The following is a 17,500-nucleotide window of genomic DNA, read 5'->3' as shown; positions in this document are numbered from 1 at the left end:
TAATAATTAAATATAAAAAAAAAATTTATACAAATAAATATTACTTTAAATCAGAATAGTGATATACATGCCAGTGTGGTACAGATGTGTACAATTATAAGGGTTATAATCATTATTTTATACATAAATACATTAAGTTAATGTGTGTGTGTGTGTGTGTGTGTGTGTGTGTGTGTGTGTGTGTGTGTGTGTAAGAGAGAGAGAGAGAGAGAGAGAGAGAGAGAGAGAGAGAGAGAGAGAGCGAGCAACATATTAGATGTAATGAACGTCTTGAGCAGTGTGTCTGTGCTGCTGTGACTGAGAATGTTTAATAGAGCAGAGTGTGTATAATGTGTTTAATGTGTTTAATGTGTATAATGTAAATAATGTGTATAATGTATAAAGTGTGTATAATGTAAATAATGTGTATAATTTTAGAAATTTCCCCACTGTGGGACGAATAAAGGTTAAATTATTATTATAAATTATTAATGTATTTGATGAGTATAATGTATATAAAATGTATAATGTATATAATGTATAAAGTGTGTATAATGTATATAATGTGTATAATGTATTTGATGAGTATAATGTATATAAAATGTGTAATGTATATAATGTATAAAGTGTGTATAATGTATATAATGTGTATAATGTACATTTGTGGCATTTAGCAGACGCCCTTATCCAGAGCGACATTATAATGTATATAATGAGTATAATGTATATAATGTAAATAAAGTGTATAATGTATAAAATGTGTATAATGTATATAATGTAAATAAAGTGTATAATGTACAAAATGTGTATAATGTATATAATGAGTATAATGTATATAATGAGTATAATGTATATAATGTAAATAAAGTGTATAATGTATAAAATGTGTATAATGTATATAATGTATAAAGTGTGTATAATGTATATAATCTGTATAATGTATATAATGAGTATAATGTATATAATGTGTATAATCTATATAATCTATAAAGTGTATAATGTATATAATGAGTATAATGTATATGATGTGAATAATGTAAATAATGTGTATTATGTATATAATGAGTATAATGTATATAATGTATAATGTAAATAATGTATATAATGTATATAATGAGTATAATGTGTATAATGAGTATAATGTAAATAATGTATATAATGTATAAAGTGTGTATAATGTGTATAATGAGTATAATGTAAATAATGTATATAATGTATAAAGTGTGTATAATGTATATATATATAATGAGTATAATTTATATAATGTATAAATGTATAATGTATAATGTATATAATGAGTATAATGTATATAATGTGTATAATGTAAATAATGTGTATAATGTATATAATGTATATAATGTATAATGAGTATAATGTATATAATGTACATAATGTATATAATGAGTATAATGTATATAATGTATATAATGAGTATAATGTATATAATGTATAATAATGTAAATAATGTGTATAATGTATATAATGTATATAATATGTATAATATATATATAATGTATAATAATATATAATGTATTATAATGTATATAATATATATATATAATATAATAATGTATATAATGTGTATAATGTATATAATGTGTATAATGTATATAATATATAATGTATATAATGTAAATAATGTGTATAATGTATATAATGTGTATAATGTATAATGTAAATAATGTGTATAATGTATATATATAATATAATGTAAATAATGTATAATGTATATAATGTGTATAATGTATATAATGAGTATAATGTATATAATGTGTATTATGTATATAATGAGTATAATGTATATAATGTGTATATATAATGTATAATGTATATAATGAGTATAATGTGTATAATGAGTATAATATATATAATGTATATAATGTATATAATGTGTGTATAATGTGTATAATAGTATAATGTATAATAATGTATATAATGTATATAATGTGTATAATGTATATAATGTATTATAATGTATATATATAATGTATATAATGTATATAATGATATAATGTATATAATATATATATATAATATAATATAATATAATGTATATAATGTATATAATGTGTATAATGAGTATAATGTATATAATGTATATAATGTATATAATGTATAATGTATATAATGTATATAATAGTATAATGTATATAATGTGTATAAGTATAATGTAAATAATGTGTATAATGTATATAATGTATATAATGTATATAATGTATATATGTATATAATGTATAATATATATAATATATAATGTATATAATGTATATAATGAGTATAAGTATAATGTAAATAATGTGTATAATGTATATAATGTGTATAATGTATATAATGAGTATAAGTATAATGTATATAATGTAAATAATGTGTATAATGTATATAATGTGTATAAGTATAATGTAAATAATGTGTATAATGTATATAATGTGTATAAGTATAATGTAAATAATGTGTATAATGTATATAATGTGTATAATGTATATAATGAGTATAATGTATATAATGTGTATAATGTAAATAATGTGTATAATGTATATAATGTGTATAAGTATAATGTTAATAATGTGTATAATGTATATAATGTGTATAATGAGTATAATGTAAATTATGTATATAATGTATAAAATCTGTATAATGTATTTGTATAATGTATATAATGTATATATGTATAATATGTTTAATGAATATAATTGTATAATGTATAAAATGTGTTTATATAACATGTATAATGTATATAACATATATAATGTATTATAAAGTGTATAATGTATATAACAATTTGTATAATTTATATAAGGTATATAATGTATATAAGATATAAAAGGTATATAATGTTTATTGAATTTACACTAACACTAATACCTTAATACACTCGTTTAGTGGAAGAGTTGAGATGGACAGATAGTTCTAAGCACACACTATAAAGAAATGATTTCACTGGAGGATCTGAAGTTCAGCGCTGGAGTTCCACTCCCTCTGATACTCCATGTGTGCTTATACACTACATTACTGTGTGTGATATTATATACCTATCTCATGTAATTTCTTTGCACAGTTATACTGCATATTACGATATATACCCTTATTTATACATACCATATATTATTACCTACTGCACCTTCTGTACATTGAAACATTTTAAACATTCTGTACATACTGAAAGAAGAATAAGATGGTGGAAACTGAAGGAGGAAGACTGTAGTGTGAGGTTCAGGGAAGAGGTCAGACAGGAGCTCGGTGGTGGTGAAGAGGTGCTGGATGATTGTGGAACTACTGCAGAAGTGATGGGGAAACAGATAGAAAGGTTCTTGGTGTGACATCTGGAAATAGAAAAAAGAGAGATGTGGTGGTGGAATGAGGAAGTGCAGGAGAGCAGAAGGACAAAGAGATTGGAGAAACAGAATTGGGATCAAGTAGGCAGGAGTACAAGGAGATGCAGCAGCAGGTAAAGAGGGATGTGGTAAAAGCCAAGGAAAAGGCATATGAGGAGCTGTAGGAGAAGTTGGACATTAAGGAAGGAGAAAAGGAACCGAGCTGGGAAGGATGTACTGCAAGTTAGAGCAATTGTGTTGAGAAGATGGAGGGAGGAAAATGAGAGAGAGAAGGTTGGATGGTGTGTAAATGATAAAGCAGGAAGTGGATAGGATTAGTAAGGAGGAAGTGAGAGCAGCGATTAAGAGGATGAAGAGTGGAAAGTCAGTTGGACCAGATGCCATACCGGTAGAAGCATGGAGATGTTTAGTAGAGATGCAGTGGCGTTTTTAACCAGGTTGTTTACCAGGATTTTGGAAGGTGAGAGGATGCCTGAGGAACGGAGAAGGAGTGTGCTGGTACCGATCTTTAACAATAAGGGAGAGGCAAAAAATGGACCAGCACCATCTTACCTCAGAGACCTCATCACACCTCACATTGCACCACGCTCTGAGATCCTCCAGCACTGCTTGACTGGTACCACCTTCTTTTAGAATGAGAGGTAAGTATTCTTCAAGGCTCTTCTCTGTTCTGGCACCGAGGTGGAGGAATGAACTTCCCCTGGATATCCATAAAGCGGAGTCCCTGGCTATCTTTAAGGGACGGTTGAAGACCTTCATCTTCCTGAAACACTTAAATTAGCACTATCCAAGTTTGCTTTGTAGAATTCAAGAGTTATATTTATGTTAGGCTTGTGTACCAGTGTAGATTTATTCATTACTAGAGACTCAAAGCACTTTTGTACGTCGCTCTGGATAAGGGCATCTGCTAAATGCCGCAAATGTAAATGTATGAGGACAGTGTGAAAGCAGTGAAGTGTGCAGTGGGAACAAAAGACTGGTTCAAGGTGAAGGTTGGACTGCATCAAGGATCGGCTCTGAGCCATTTCCTGTTTGCAGTGCTGTTGGACAGGTTGATGGACGAGGTCAGACAGGAGTCTCTGTGGACTATGATGTTTGCGGATGATATTGTGATTATTGGTGAGAGTAGTGAGCAGGTGGAGAAGAGCCTGGAGAGGTGGAGGTACACGCTGGAGAGAAGGGGAATGAAAGTCAGTAGGAGTAAGACAGAGTACATGTGTGTGAATGAGAGGAAGGGCAGTGGAGGGGTGCGGTTCCAGGGAGAAGAGGTGGAGAAGGTGGAGGAATTCAGGTACCTGGGGTCAACAGTGCAAAGTAATGGAGAGTGTGTTAGAGAAGTGAAGAAAAGAGTGCAGGCAGGGTGGAGTGGGTGGATTATGTTATGCGATCATGTAACTGCAGTCCTGAGGTAGTGTTGATTACTAGCCATGTACCAACTCCAGGTCTACACACACACACACACACACACACACACACACACACACACACAAATATAAATTGTAGACAGAGACATGTTTTACACACATGGTGTTCCTGAAAACTGGTGTGTGTGTGTGTGTGTGTGTGTGTGTGTGTGTGCAGGAGAAGGTGTTCGGGTCCCAAAAGACAAACTGCAGGGAAATAATTAATAACACAGTGAGTGTCTTCCTTAACACTCGCTAAAACAATGAGCCTGACCTTTCAGCCATCCACAGGAGACACACACACACACCACACACACACACACACACACACACACACACACACACAAATACACACATACACACACACCCTCATGAATCACGCATGAACCCGGCTCTCCCACTCTCTGACCCCAGGGAGAAGGAAGGTGAAGAAAACGAGGCGTGTGTGTGTGTGTGTGTGTGTGTGTGTGTGTGTGTGTGTGTGTAAGGTCACCCCATAGTGGGCCTGATGTACTGCAGCACAATGTCTTAGCATTCTACTGCATCTGTCTCCTAAAACACACACACACACACACACACACACACACACACACACACAGGCTGCTTAAAGTCATTAGAGATACTGTGGTGTGTTCTTGTGCTCCAGCTGTCACTCCTGGACTTTATAGTTCATGAAAAAGAAGATCAGCTGAAGAGTAACCAGGCTAAAAACCAAACATTACTTGTTCAAACTTCTTCTTTCACCCTGATCCTTCCTCCAGATCAAAATTTCACATTTACATTTCCAACATTTAGCAGATGTCCGTGTCCAGAGCAACCTACAAAAGTTCTCATTTCGAGCTCATATCATCCTGAGATCTTCTCATGTTGGTTCAGCTGAAGGTCTATTTCACTTCATGAATTCCACCCTATGGAGTTAAAGAGGTATGCTGTATGTTGTGAGATGTTTTCATGGCTCTTTTCATCTTTAGTGGGGTGTGAACACACACAATACATACAATACACATCTTCTGCCTCAGAGGACACCAAAGAGCTAAAACAGAGTGTGTGTGTGTGTGTGTGTGTGTGTGTGTGTGTGTGTGTGTGTGTGTGTGTGTGTGTGTGAGCCTTTCATTCACAGATGAAGTGCAGGTCTCCATAATGGAGCTCCATCTCCACTACATGTTATCTTCTCCCTCTGCCTTACCAACACACTGTACATAGCCTGAGGTCCTCCTGAAGATCTTCATCAAGTCCTGCAATGCTCTGCTCAAGCCCAGTGACATGGTGGGGATCTACATTTACTCTCTGTGAACCTACAGGTGTCCCTCAGGCCTCAGTGCTTGGGCCCTTTCTATATCTCCACAGGGCTCCTGACACTGCAATGGTGATGGACTTCAACTTTTAGACAACTTTTCCTCATGGATCTCTTTACCTTTACCTATAGACTTAAAATATTTTAGAAGCAATAGCCTCAAGAACCTACTTGACTAGCTCTGTGTGTGTGTGTGTGTGTGTGTGTGTGTGTGTGTGTGTGTGTGTGTGTTTTGTGATAGGATTAGTTGCAGTGCATTATGGGATTGACCTCCTGCTGTTATTTGAACATATTTCTTTACTAAGCTTTATCATTCACACTTCTGCAGTTTGCTCTTTGATGTGTGTGTGTGTGTGTGTGTGTGTGTGTGTGTGTGTGTTTTACACCCAGCGGTCAGTATGACTGAGGTGCTGGAACAATGAGGCCTCCTCTCACTCCCTGGTACTGCGAGCGACAGAGGGAAATAAAAGGGGAATATTTGAATTTTAAAGCGAGGGTTAGCGTTCGCGCTGCTGAAGAGCCGAGAACCTACCGCTGAAAAGCCCCTCAGAGCGCCCGCGTGCCTCCTCCTGCCCCCGCCTGCCCTTTGGCGGCCATCTTTGAAGAGCCACTGAGACGATCTCCAGCAGAGCATTCTCTCCATCTAGCACATCTCTGCCTGTCTTGTTGTCCTCTCATGTCTCCGCTTGTCCTTTTTTCTTTTTGTTTTGCTTTTTTTCCTTTCTTTTGGTGCATAACAGCATGAGTGTGTGTGTGTGTGTGTGTCTTTGCTATGGTGACACTATTAATAGGATTTGGTTTGGTATCGTTGATTTCCATTTCTCTTGTTGTGTCCTGAGCATCCAGGATAACGGCTGATGATCAAACGCACACTTCTGAAAAAGGAAAAAGAGATTCCTTACAATGGCGGCGTCATGTCGAGTCCTCGGACCCTAGTACAATCTGCTTTCCGAAGCCAATCTGTAACATGCTTTACTCATCTCAGGACTTTTTTACAACTCGCTACTCACTCGCCGTACGGTTAAAGCTACTCCGCTTAGCATGCTATGCTTTCTTGTATCGTACCATTTGATGGAGGCGGGGACACGTAGCCACTCCTCTTTGCTCATTATAGAATGGAGAAGGAGGCGCATATTCTCACTTCTCCCTAATCAGTGTAGTCCATCATCAGTGACTACACGACCCATCATTTCTCACACGACACTGTATAGACGGATATAACAGTGTTTATTAACTCTACAGAGCAGTGATTATTACACAAACGGTGTTTGGGGAGGAGACAGAGTCGTCCTGAGAAACCAAACAGGGATATGTGGGTGGAGTTACAAATAGTGTACATCACTGATTAATCAAAGACAATCGTTAAAGAACGATGTCTGGTTCCTCTCAAGGCTTCCTTCATCTCAGGGAGTTTTTCCTTCACCACAGTCGCAACTGACTTGTTCATCAGGGACAAACTTACACTTATAAAGAACATCTTCATTTTTATCTCCACATTATCTGTGTAAAGCTGCTCTGAGACAATGTTCATTATTAAAAGCTCAATACAAATAAACATGAAATAAATTGAAATAAAAGGACGACAGTCTGAGACAACCTTCTCATCAAGCACATTGTTCTGGTAAACAAATATCTTAAGGAACACCTTCATCAGATCCAGATTCCGCAGTTTGCAGGAAAATGTTGTGTAGGAAATGATGTCACTAAACCACACCCAGCAATGAAACTCCGCCCACCTTCATAGTAAGAGGAGTTTTGTTTAACAGGAACCATCACATCAAATGGGCTGGGTTTGGATCTTCTCCACCACCTGACACGGCATCGAAGAGCTTTGTTACACTTTTCTGTCCAAGAGGTTCAGAATCCTGAATGGTTAAGAGTCCGATCGGCTCTTCAAATTCCTGTGTTTACATCCTTTTGTTTATCCCTGTAATTCTTCTCACACAGCTCTGTTTTTCTCCAGCCATTGTTGTAAGAGTCGAGTGTGCAGACTTGACCTGCAATCGGCCGTTTCTATGGTAACTGTCCGTCAGGGTCAGGTTTTATAAGTGACTTTAGCTGACCATAGACAACTCAGTAATGACACTAATGACAATATAATATTATAATAATATATTCTAAATCTTATTTATTTTGTGGATGGAAAAATGTATTAAATGACTATAGTAATTATTATAATATTGTTTTAGCTTTTTTCAGATTTTGTCTTCAAAGGAAACTACATGCAGATGATATCATTCAGCTCTCCTGCTACCTTCTCAGAACAGCTAGAGCCAGGCTAAGACTCAGGAGACCCGCAGAGCTGTCACACACACACACACACACACACACACACACACACACACACACACACACACACACACACAGAGCCGAAAGGTCAGGACAGGCGGCTAAACAGATGTTAATCCTCTCCTCTGGGACACAGAGACCGAAAGATACGACCTTTACTGCTGGAAAGTGTGTGTGTGTGTGTGTGTGTGTACGTATAAAGACTACGTGACCTGGTTATAATGTGTGTACACCTGTAGACATGTTGTGGGTGTTTATTGTGTCCTCTTTAGCATTGTGTTAACCTCAGATGAAAGACATGAGTATAAACAATGTACAGTCATAAAAGTTAGCACTAGCTCATGTGTGTTAGCATAGCACAATAATAAGAGGCTAAGCTACATGATCCCTGTTGGTGTATTTACTGACTGTATGGCATTATAAAGTGTTATAATTACTACTGCTATGAGGTATAATGCAGTGGTGAGCCGTGTATTTGGTACCTGGACCTTCAGTGTGGACGTACTCAACTTAATCCACCTCTTAATACACCACAATCACATCACAATTACAGAAACCATCAATACAATACAAACACACAATATAACAACACGTGCATTACAGAGAGACGTTTCACATCTGGAGGTAAAAACCATTTTACTAAAACAACAAACCCAGTTACACTCCAAACCTCTACACTACAACCACAACTGTGCACCTACAACATCTGGAGCAGTTCACAATCAATATTTGTCTAATAACATGACAAAAACATTAAAATGTAAATAAAACACAACCTACTCATAATGTGCAGCGCCCCCCAGAGGCTGTAATCCAGTGGTACCGCTCGTATTCACTGGTCTGGAAGTGGAGAACAAACCCTTTCCCGGGCTGAGACACGCTAGCTAGCTTCAGGGTTGGTGACCTCCTCACCATGTCTCGCTTTTCTTCATGATGGATTTTTAAAGTATGTCTGAGACCAAATCAATTTCTCTTCCTTTGTAGGTATAAAAAAGTCTAACTCAGATGTATGAACGTGTGCAGAGCTACACACGTGTTTTACCAGTCGAACTCGGCTGTAACAGTTTCCCTCTGACCAACCAATCAGAGGACAGAACAGTGCTGACGCTATTCTGGGCCAGTGATCTGCTCTGTGAGGAGAATCTGAAATCTGATTGGATAAAGAAACAGAGCTGTTGGTAATATTCTCTATGGTAAAAGTCCAGCAGTACTGATTCTGAAGGCTCTGAGCAGATAAGATTGACATGGCAGCACATAGAGGCTGAAATCTGATTGGACAAAAAATCTAACATCCACATACACGTACTGAAGCAGTGCAGCCGAGAGAAACACTACGACATCAAGAGAATAAACTGATGTGAATAAATTAATACAATTTCATGGAACAAATATTACAGTTTAGGTTGTAAATGTAGGTCAGTGCGTCTGAAAGTGTTTAGACCAGAAGAGAAGGATTTACTGACCCTGACCACACACAACTAATATAATGTTTGTATATTGTATTTAATTTCAAATAAAAACTACAATAGTCACCTCTCTCTCTCTCTCTCTCAAAATACCCTCATTATCTTAATTCCCTCATCCTAGTATCTCCCTATCCTCTAATCTGCCCACCTATTACCCCCATGCCCTCATCCCCTCATTGCCTTATCTCCCCATTCGCTTGTTTCCCAGTATATCCTCCCCATGCCCTCGTCCCATCAAATTCCTATCCCTCGTCTCATCCCCATATACCATCTCCCTATCCCTCATCTTTCATTTCAACATCTCTCTCCATTGTCTAATCTCTCAATCCCCTTTTTCCTCTTTCCAATTCCCTTGTTCACTTTACCCAATCATCTCACCCCTTATCCCCATTCCTTCATCCCTCGTCCCAATCATCTCAACCCTTCATCCCCATTCCTTCATCCCTCACCCCTTCATCCCCATTCCTTCATCCCTCGTCCCAATCATCTCACCCCATCCCCATTCCTTCATCCCTCGTCCCAATCATCTCACCCCTTCATCCCCATTCCTTCATCCCTCATCCCAATCATCTCACCCCATCCCCATTCCTTCATCCCTCGTCCCAATCATCTCACCCCTCATCCCCATTCCTTCATCCCTCGTCCCAATCATCTCACCCCTTCATCCCCATTCCTTCATCCCTCACCCCTTCATCCCCATTCCTTCATCCCTCATCCCAATCATCTCACCCCTTCATCCCCATTCCTTCATCCCTCATCCCAATCATCTCACCCCATCCCAATTCCTTCATCCTCGTCCCAATCATTTCACCCCTCATCCCCATTCCTTCATCCCTCATCCCAAACATCTCACCCTTCTTCCCAATTCCTTCATCCCTCATCTCGCCCCTTCGTCCCATTCCATCAGCCCCTCTTCCCATCATCTCGTCCCCATTCGCTCATCCCTCTGACAATTCCTTCATCCTCTGTCCATCATCTTGCCCCTCATCCCCATCCTTCATCCTCTCCCATCTCATTCCTCCTGCCCATCCCTTCAACTGCTCTAACCATTATCTCGCCTCATACCCATTCCTTTATCCTCTCACCAAACATCTCACCCCTTCATCCCAGTTCCTCCTCCATCCCCTCTCACCCCTCATCCCAAATCATTCATTCCCCCATCTCACCATTTTGCCCCTATTACTCCAGCCCCTCTCCCATCATCTCACCCCTTCATCCCAGTTCCTCCATCCCCTCATCACAAATCCTTCATTCTCCCCCATCTCGCCTCTTGCCCCCATTACTCCATCCCTCTCCCATCATCTCACCCCCTTCGTCCCTGTCACTTCATTCCTGTCGTTTCATCCCCTTTCCCCATCATCCTGCACCCATTACTTCATCCCGATCATCTCGTCCCCTCATCCCCAGGTCTGGATCGTGTGTGTGTGTTGTTTAATAAAGCTGAAATTGTCAGATCTGGTTCCACTTTTAGAAATACTCTGGTTTATTTTTATCATTTGAACATCAAATATAATAAAATAAAACATCCAAAATGACACTGTGAGGTAGGGTTAGGGTTACAGTGAATAAAAAAACGTCTTTAAAACAGTCTGTCCCGTCTCACGCCACTAGAGGGCAATAAAGTGTCACCAGGCCACAGTATAAGAGGTTAAAGTTCATGTGTCAATGTTGAAAGAGGCACGGTAATCTCTCTCCCACTGTCTCTCTCTCTCCTCTGTCCTCTTCCTGACCTTAGCGCTGACCGTGGTCTCTCTTTCCCGTCTCTCCTCTAATCTTTTATCCACCCTGCGCACCGCCTGCACGTCGTTGGCCTTGAAGTGGGTGACCTTTGGCCTGGGCTTGGGCCCAAACCCGAGGCCGGCCGTGTCGGATTTGAAGACAGTTCCGACAGGGTCCCGGCGACCCGAGTGCCCGGGGCCAAGGCCAGAGTGAGGGTCCCATCCCAAACGCAGCATCATCTTGTAGCCTACGCTGGTGGGAGTGAGACAGTAGTGAGGGAGAGACGGGGGATGCTTCAGGCTGAACTGGTGCAGCGTGGATGAAGTGTGTGTCTGTATGGTGTCCGTGTAACACACCTCACACACATCACACCACTGAGGGGAAGGGGAGCTGTGGGGAGAAACACACAATTTAATAATGATAATAAACTGTTATTATTACACACAGACACATGAGGTCATATCAAAAGGTTTCGAGACTCGTTCTATAGCACTCCAACAGATGGCAGCACAAGGCTGCATGCACAGGGAAGCACCTTCATAAGTCAGTGTACCATAAGACATCATCCTGTGTACATCAGGAGCTGTGCAACTGATACAATTCTGACCACTTGCGATTTAAAGATAGATATAAAGATAGAACAATTTCAAGTTCAAGGTGCATACTGTAAGAGTGTAAGAACATCAGTGGAAGACGACTAAATATCAAGAAGACCATCAACGAGCTCAAGCCCTGAAAATGTCGAAACCATTCAGCAACTTGTGCATGCTAATCATCGGAGAACAATCCACAACAGTGAAATCCAGGAGATCCTCAAGTTTTGAACATGCTCTGTGTTGCTGACGAGTTTCTCCCCAGGATGCTGTTCCAGGAGCAAAAAGAACACCGCATAGATGTCTGCTAAGAACTCTACCAGCGTGCTGTGAACAAGCCGCCCTTCATGTTGGGGATCAGAAACGACCGTAAAACAAAGTAACAGCCTTCACAATGGAAGAGCTTTTTATCTCCACCACCCAAAAAGGCGAGGCATGTCCACAGCTCCACAAAGTGCATGCTCATCATCTTTTTTTACATTTGCCACATTGTGCATCATGAATTCGTCCCCAGGGGCCACACCATTAAGAGAGTTCTACTGACAGGTTTTTTGGCGTCTGAGGGAGGACATACTAAAAGCCTCTTTCTTTTTACATTTTTATTTACAGCAGCATCATTATAGACTGTATATTCACTTATTAGGAGAAAACTGGAAGTTCTATGTGAAATCAGACGTTGAGCACCCCATATAACCAAAATGGTTTCATCCTCATTGAATAGCACTACTGTGAAGCTTCGACTGTGAGATCAGGAGTCGAATCAGACTCGTAAAAAAAGCGCGAAATGTTCCACTATTAGTGGTCACCCCTATACATGTATACTGTACACACTCACAGACAGACAGTTACCTGTGTGCTGGGGCTGCAGGTGTGTGTGAGGTGTTCTTCTTGTGTGAATTGCTGAATTGCTCCAATATGTTGACAACATCATGATGACCAGAGAGACGAGCCAAATCACACGCATTCCTTCCCTACAGAGAGAAAGAGAGAGATCATGCCCCTGTAGTTCACCCGTCTGTGTGTAGACCACCTGCGTGTCGGTGATGGTAGTACACAGTGCCCCCTGGTGGAGCAGGACTTTGAAGGTGTGTGTTTTATGTGTGTGTGTGTGTGTGTGTGTGTGTGTGTGTGTGTGTGTAGATCACCTGCGTGTCGGTGATGGTGGTACACAGCGCCCCCTGGTGGAGCAGGACTTTGACGGTGTGTGTTCTCCCGGAGTAGGCGGCGCTCATCAGCGCAGTCCAGTTAAAGTGATCAGTAAAGTTGACGTCACAGCCGCGTCTCAGTGCGTCCTCCACACCCTGGACGTCCCCCTGTTCAGCACACCTCAACAGCCTGTAACCTTCAGCATGACCTGCAGGGGACACCTTCACAGAGTTCTCCACCCCTCCCACACCAGTCTCTGCCTCTCCATCACAAGCTCCACCCTGTTTCCCATCACCTGTAACAGGAAAGATTATGGTTGTCGTATAAGATTACACGTTATGATTACTCTGGACCTCAGGAGGACCTGTCCTTCAACATTCATCTTTTCATCACCATCACTCACTCCATCCTGTTCTTCCTCTCAGTCTCTCTCTCCTCTCGCTTCTCCTCTTGTTGCTCCTCTCATCTTTTCTCTCATCTCTCCTTCTGTCCTTGTCTTCAAACAGACTCTGGTAGAATTTTCTCACTTCCTCTCCGTTCAGTGCACCAGATCTCCCTCTCTTCATCTCCATCCTTCTCTTTGTCCCTCTCTTCTCCTCCTCGCTCCCCTGGAATTAGAAACTGGAGCGTCACATGGCACTGAAGCCTCAATCCTTTCACCTTCAAACACAAGAAAATCCATGAAATTCTGCCTCTGGTCAGAAAGACCAGAGGTGTGTATACACACACACACACACACACACACACACACACACACACACACACACACACACACACAAGTGATGTGAAGATCAGATCATTGTAGTGACTCGGTTGTCCGAATCTTCGTCATCAAAATGAATGATTCTTTATTGAGTAATTTAGTTTGTTTTGTTTCTTTGATCAGAAATAAAATAAAATGTTAATGTGCAATAATCAGATCTACAACGCGTCTACGCGCGCCGCCTTCGACTACACTCTCAACGCGTCTCACGCCGCCGCCGACTACACCTCGACTACACTCAACGCTCACGCCGCCTTCGACCACACTCTCAACGCCGCTCACGCCGCCGACTACAGTCTCAACGCGCTCACGCCGCCTCGACTACACTCTCGACTACACTCTCAACGCCGCTCACGCCGCCGACTACACTCTCAACGCCGCTCACGCCGCCGACTACACTCAACGCGTCTCACGCCGCCGCCGACTACACTCTCGACTACACTCGACGCTCACGCCGCCGCCGACTACACTCAACGCTCACGCCGCCGCCTCGACCACACTCTCAACGCTGCTCACGCCGCCGCCTTCGACTACACTCGACCACACTCGACTACACTCGACTCACACTCTCGACTACACTCAACGCGACTACACTCTCGACTACACTCTCAACGCGCTCACGCGCCGCCGCCGACTACAGTCTCAACGCCGCTCACGCCGCCGCCTTCGACTACACTCAACGCGACTACACTCAACGCTCACGCCGCCTTCGACCACTCTCAACGCGTTTACGCGCCGCCGACTACACTCTCAACGCGCTCACGCCGCGCCGACTACACTCTCGACTACACTCGACTACACTCTCAACGCGACTACACTCTCAACGCGTCTACGCGCGCCGCCTTCGACTACAGTCTCAACGCGTCTCACGCGCCGCCGATTACACTCTCAACGCGTCACGCGCCGCCGACTACACTCAACGCGCTCACGCCGCCTTCGACTACACTCTCAACGCCGCTCACGCCGCCGCCTCGACCACACTCGACTACACTCAACGCGTCTCACGCCGCCGACTACACCTCGACTACACTCGACTACACTCTCGACTACACCTCGACTCACACCTCGACTACACTCGACCACACTCGACTACACTCGACTACACTCAACGCCGCTCACGCCGCCGCCGACCACACTCTCAACGCGCTCACGCGCCGCCGACTACACTCTCAACGCGTCTCACGCGCCGCCGCCGACTACACTCTCAACGCTCACGCCGCCGCCTTCGACTACACTCTCAACGCTCACGCCGCCGACCACACTCTCGACTACACTCGACTACACTCTCAACGCGACTACACTCTCAACGCTCACGCGCGCCGCCGACTACAGTCTCAACACGCTCACGCGCGCCGCCTCGACTACACTCTCGACTACACTCAACGCGCTCACGCGCCGCCGACTACACTCTCAACGCGTCTACGCGCGCCGCCTTCGACTACACTCTCAACGCGTCTACGCGCGCCGCCTTCGACTACACTCTCGACTACACTCTCGACTACACTCTCGACTACACTCTCGACTACACTCTCAACGCGACTACACTCTCAACGCGCCACGCCGCCGACTACACTCGACGCCGACTACACTCTCAACGCTCACGCCGCCTCGACCACAGTCTCAACGCTCACGCGCCGCCTTCGACCACACTCTCAACGCGACTACACCTCAACGCGACTACACTCTCAACGCTCACGCGCCGCCGCCTTCGACTACACTCTCACGCGACTACACTCGACCACACTCGACTACACTCTCGACTACACTCTCGACTACACTCTCGACTACACTCTCGACTACACTCTCGACTACACTCTCGACGCGACTACACTCAACGCTCACGCGCCGACTACACCTCGACCACACTCGACTACACTCTCGACCACACTCTCGACTACACTCTCGACCACACTCGACCACACTCTCAACGCGCCACGCCGCCGACTACAGTCTCAACGCGTCTCACGCGCCGCCGACTACAGTCTCAACGCGCTCACGCGCGCCGCCGACTACACCTCAACGCGACTACACTCTCACGCGCGCCGCCGACTACAGTCTCAACGCGTCTCACGCGCGCCGACTACACTCTCAACGCCGCTCACGCCGCGCGCCGACTACACTCTCAACGCTCTCACGCGCCGCCGCCGACTACACCTCGACTACACTCGACTACACTCTCGACTACACTCTCAACGCTGCTCACGCCGCCGCCGACTACAGTCTCAACGCTCACGCGCCGCCGACTACACTCTCAACGCGCTCACGCCGCCGCCGACTACACTCTCAACGCTCACGCCGCCGACTACACTCTCGACTACACTCTCGACTACACTCTCGACTACACTCTCGACTACACTCTCGACGCGACTACACTCTCGACGCGACTACACTCTCAACGCGACTACACTCTCAACGCGACTACACTCTCAACGCCCACGCCGCCGCCGACTACACTCTCAACGCCGCTCACGCCGCCGCCGACTACACTCTCAACGCGACTACACCTCAACGCGACTACACCTCAACGCGACTACACTCAACGCGACTACACCTCAACGCTCACGCCGCCGACTACACTCTCAACGCGTCTACTACAAGCATACCTCCAAGTCCACTAGAGCATGGTTGCAGATTAAAGGCTGGAACATTTTGAAGTGGCCATCGCAGTCACCAGACTTAAATCCGATTGAGAACCTCTGGTGGGACTTAAAGAAAGCAGTTGCAGTGTGCAAGCCTAAGAATGTGACTGAACTGGAGGCTTTTGCCCATGATGAATGGGCGAAGATACCCGTAGATCGCTGCAAGACACTTGTGTCAAGCTATGCTTCACGTTTAAAAGCTGTTATAACTGTAAAAGGATGTTGTACTAAGTACTAAGATTGAATGTCACTTGGGGGTTGAATAAAACTGATAATGATGTGAGCTCAGAAAAGACATTTGTGGTTATTTCATTATAAATGTTATGTTATATTTGTCTGACCTACACGTGCCTCTTTGATTTAATTGTAAGCAGGATGACTGAATGATCATAATCAATGTCAAACCGACCAAAACAATCAATTTCAGTGGGGTTGAATAATTTTGAACACAACTGTACACACACACACACACACACACACCCCAACACACACACACACACACACACGCACACCAACAGCACACACGCACACCAACAGCACACACACACACCACACACACACACACCAACAGCACACAAAGACACACACACAAAGACACACACATACACAACATAGACACAACATACACAAAGACACCAACACCCTACCCCCACCCACCCACCCACCCACACACACACACACACACACACACACACACACACACACACACACAACATTGACACAGCACACACATACACAACATTGACACAGCTGACACAGCACACACAGTCGGGCAGCCTTTAGCTTTAGCTATTAGCACACACAGTGAAGCCAGAAACTTCACCCCGTTATAAAAACACACCTGATCTTCTTTGAAACCTGATTAAAGTTTTTATCT

General features: G+C 42.9%; 2 protein-coding genes across 4 annotated transcripts in view; both read right to left on the bottom strand.

The window, feature by feature from the left end:
* LOC124377848 (axin-1-like) overlaps window positions 1-7,088 on the bottom strand; it is a 10,958-nt gene extending 3,870 nt beyond the window's left edge. The window contains exon 1 of the mRNA XM_046837165.1: window positions 6,541-7,088. The gene's annotated coding sequence lies outside the window, so the exon portion shown is untranslated. The remainder of the gene's footprint in view (window positions 1-6,540) is intronic.
* A 4,134-nt stretch (window positions 7,089-11,222) lies between these two features.
* The window catches only part of gpank1 (G patch domain and ankyrin repeats 1), a 6,547-nt gene continuing 269 nt past the window's right edge, over window positions 11,223-17,500 (bottom strand). The window contains exons 1-5 of one of the 3 annotated variants that reach the window (XM_046837053.1): window positions 17,465-17,500; window positions 13,625-13,829; window positions 13,221-13,516; window positions 12,925-13,046; window positions 11,223-11,872 (exon numbers count right to left, since the gene is read on the bottom strand). The exon at window positions 17,465-17,500 is cut by the window's right edge and continues 30 nt beyond it. In XM_046837053.1, coding sequence (XP_046693009.1) covers window positions 11,419-11,872; window positions 12,925-13,046; window positions 13,221-13,516; window positions 13,625-13,793 — 1,041 coding nt within the window. In that variant the 5' untranslated portion in view covers window positions 13,794-13,829; window positions 17,465-17,500 and the 3' untranslated portion in view covers window positions 11,223-11,418. Of the gene's footprint in view, window positions 11,873-12,924; window positions 13,047-13,220; window positions 13,517-13,624; window positions 13,882-17,464 lie in introns of all 3 variants that reach the window. The other 2 variants (XM_046837051.1, XM_046837052.1) reach the window with 2 other exon arrangements.

This window comes from Silurus meridionalis, chromosome 24 (assembly GCF_014805685.1).
Source record: "Silurus meridionalis isolate SWU-2019-XX chromosome 24, ASM1480568v1, whole genome shotgun sequence".
Lineage (NCBI taxonomy): Eukaryota > Metazoa > Chordata > Actinopteri > Siluriformes > Siluridae > Silurus > Silurus meridionalis.
The sequence above is the reverse complement of the archived record's forward strand: the minus strand, read 5'-3'. Positions and strand labels throughout refer to the sequence as shown.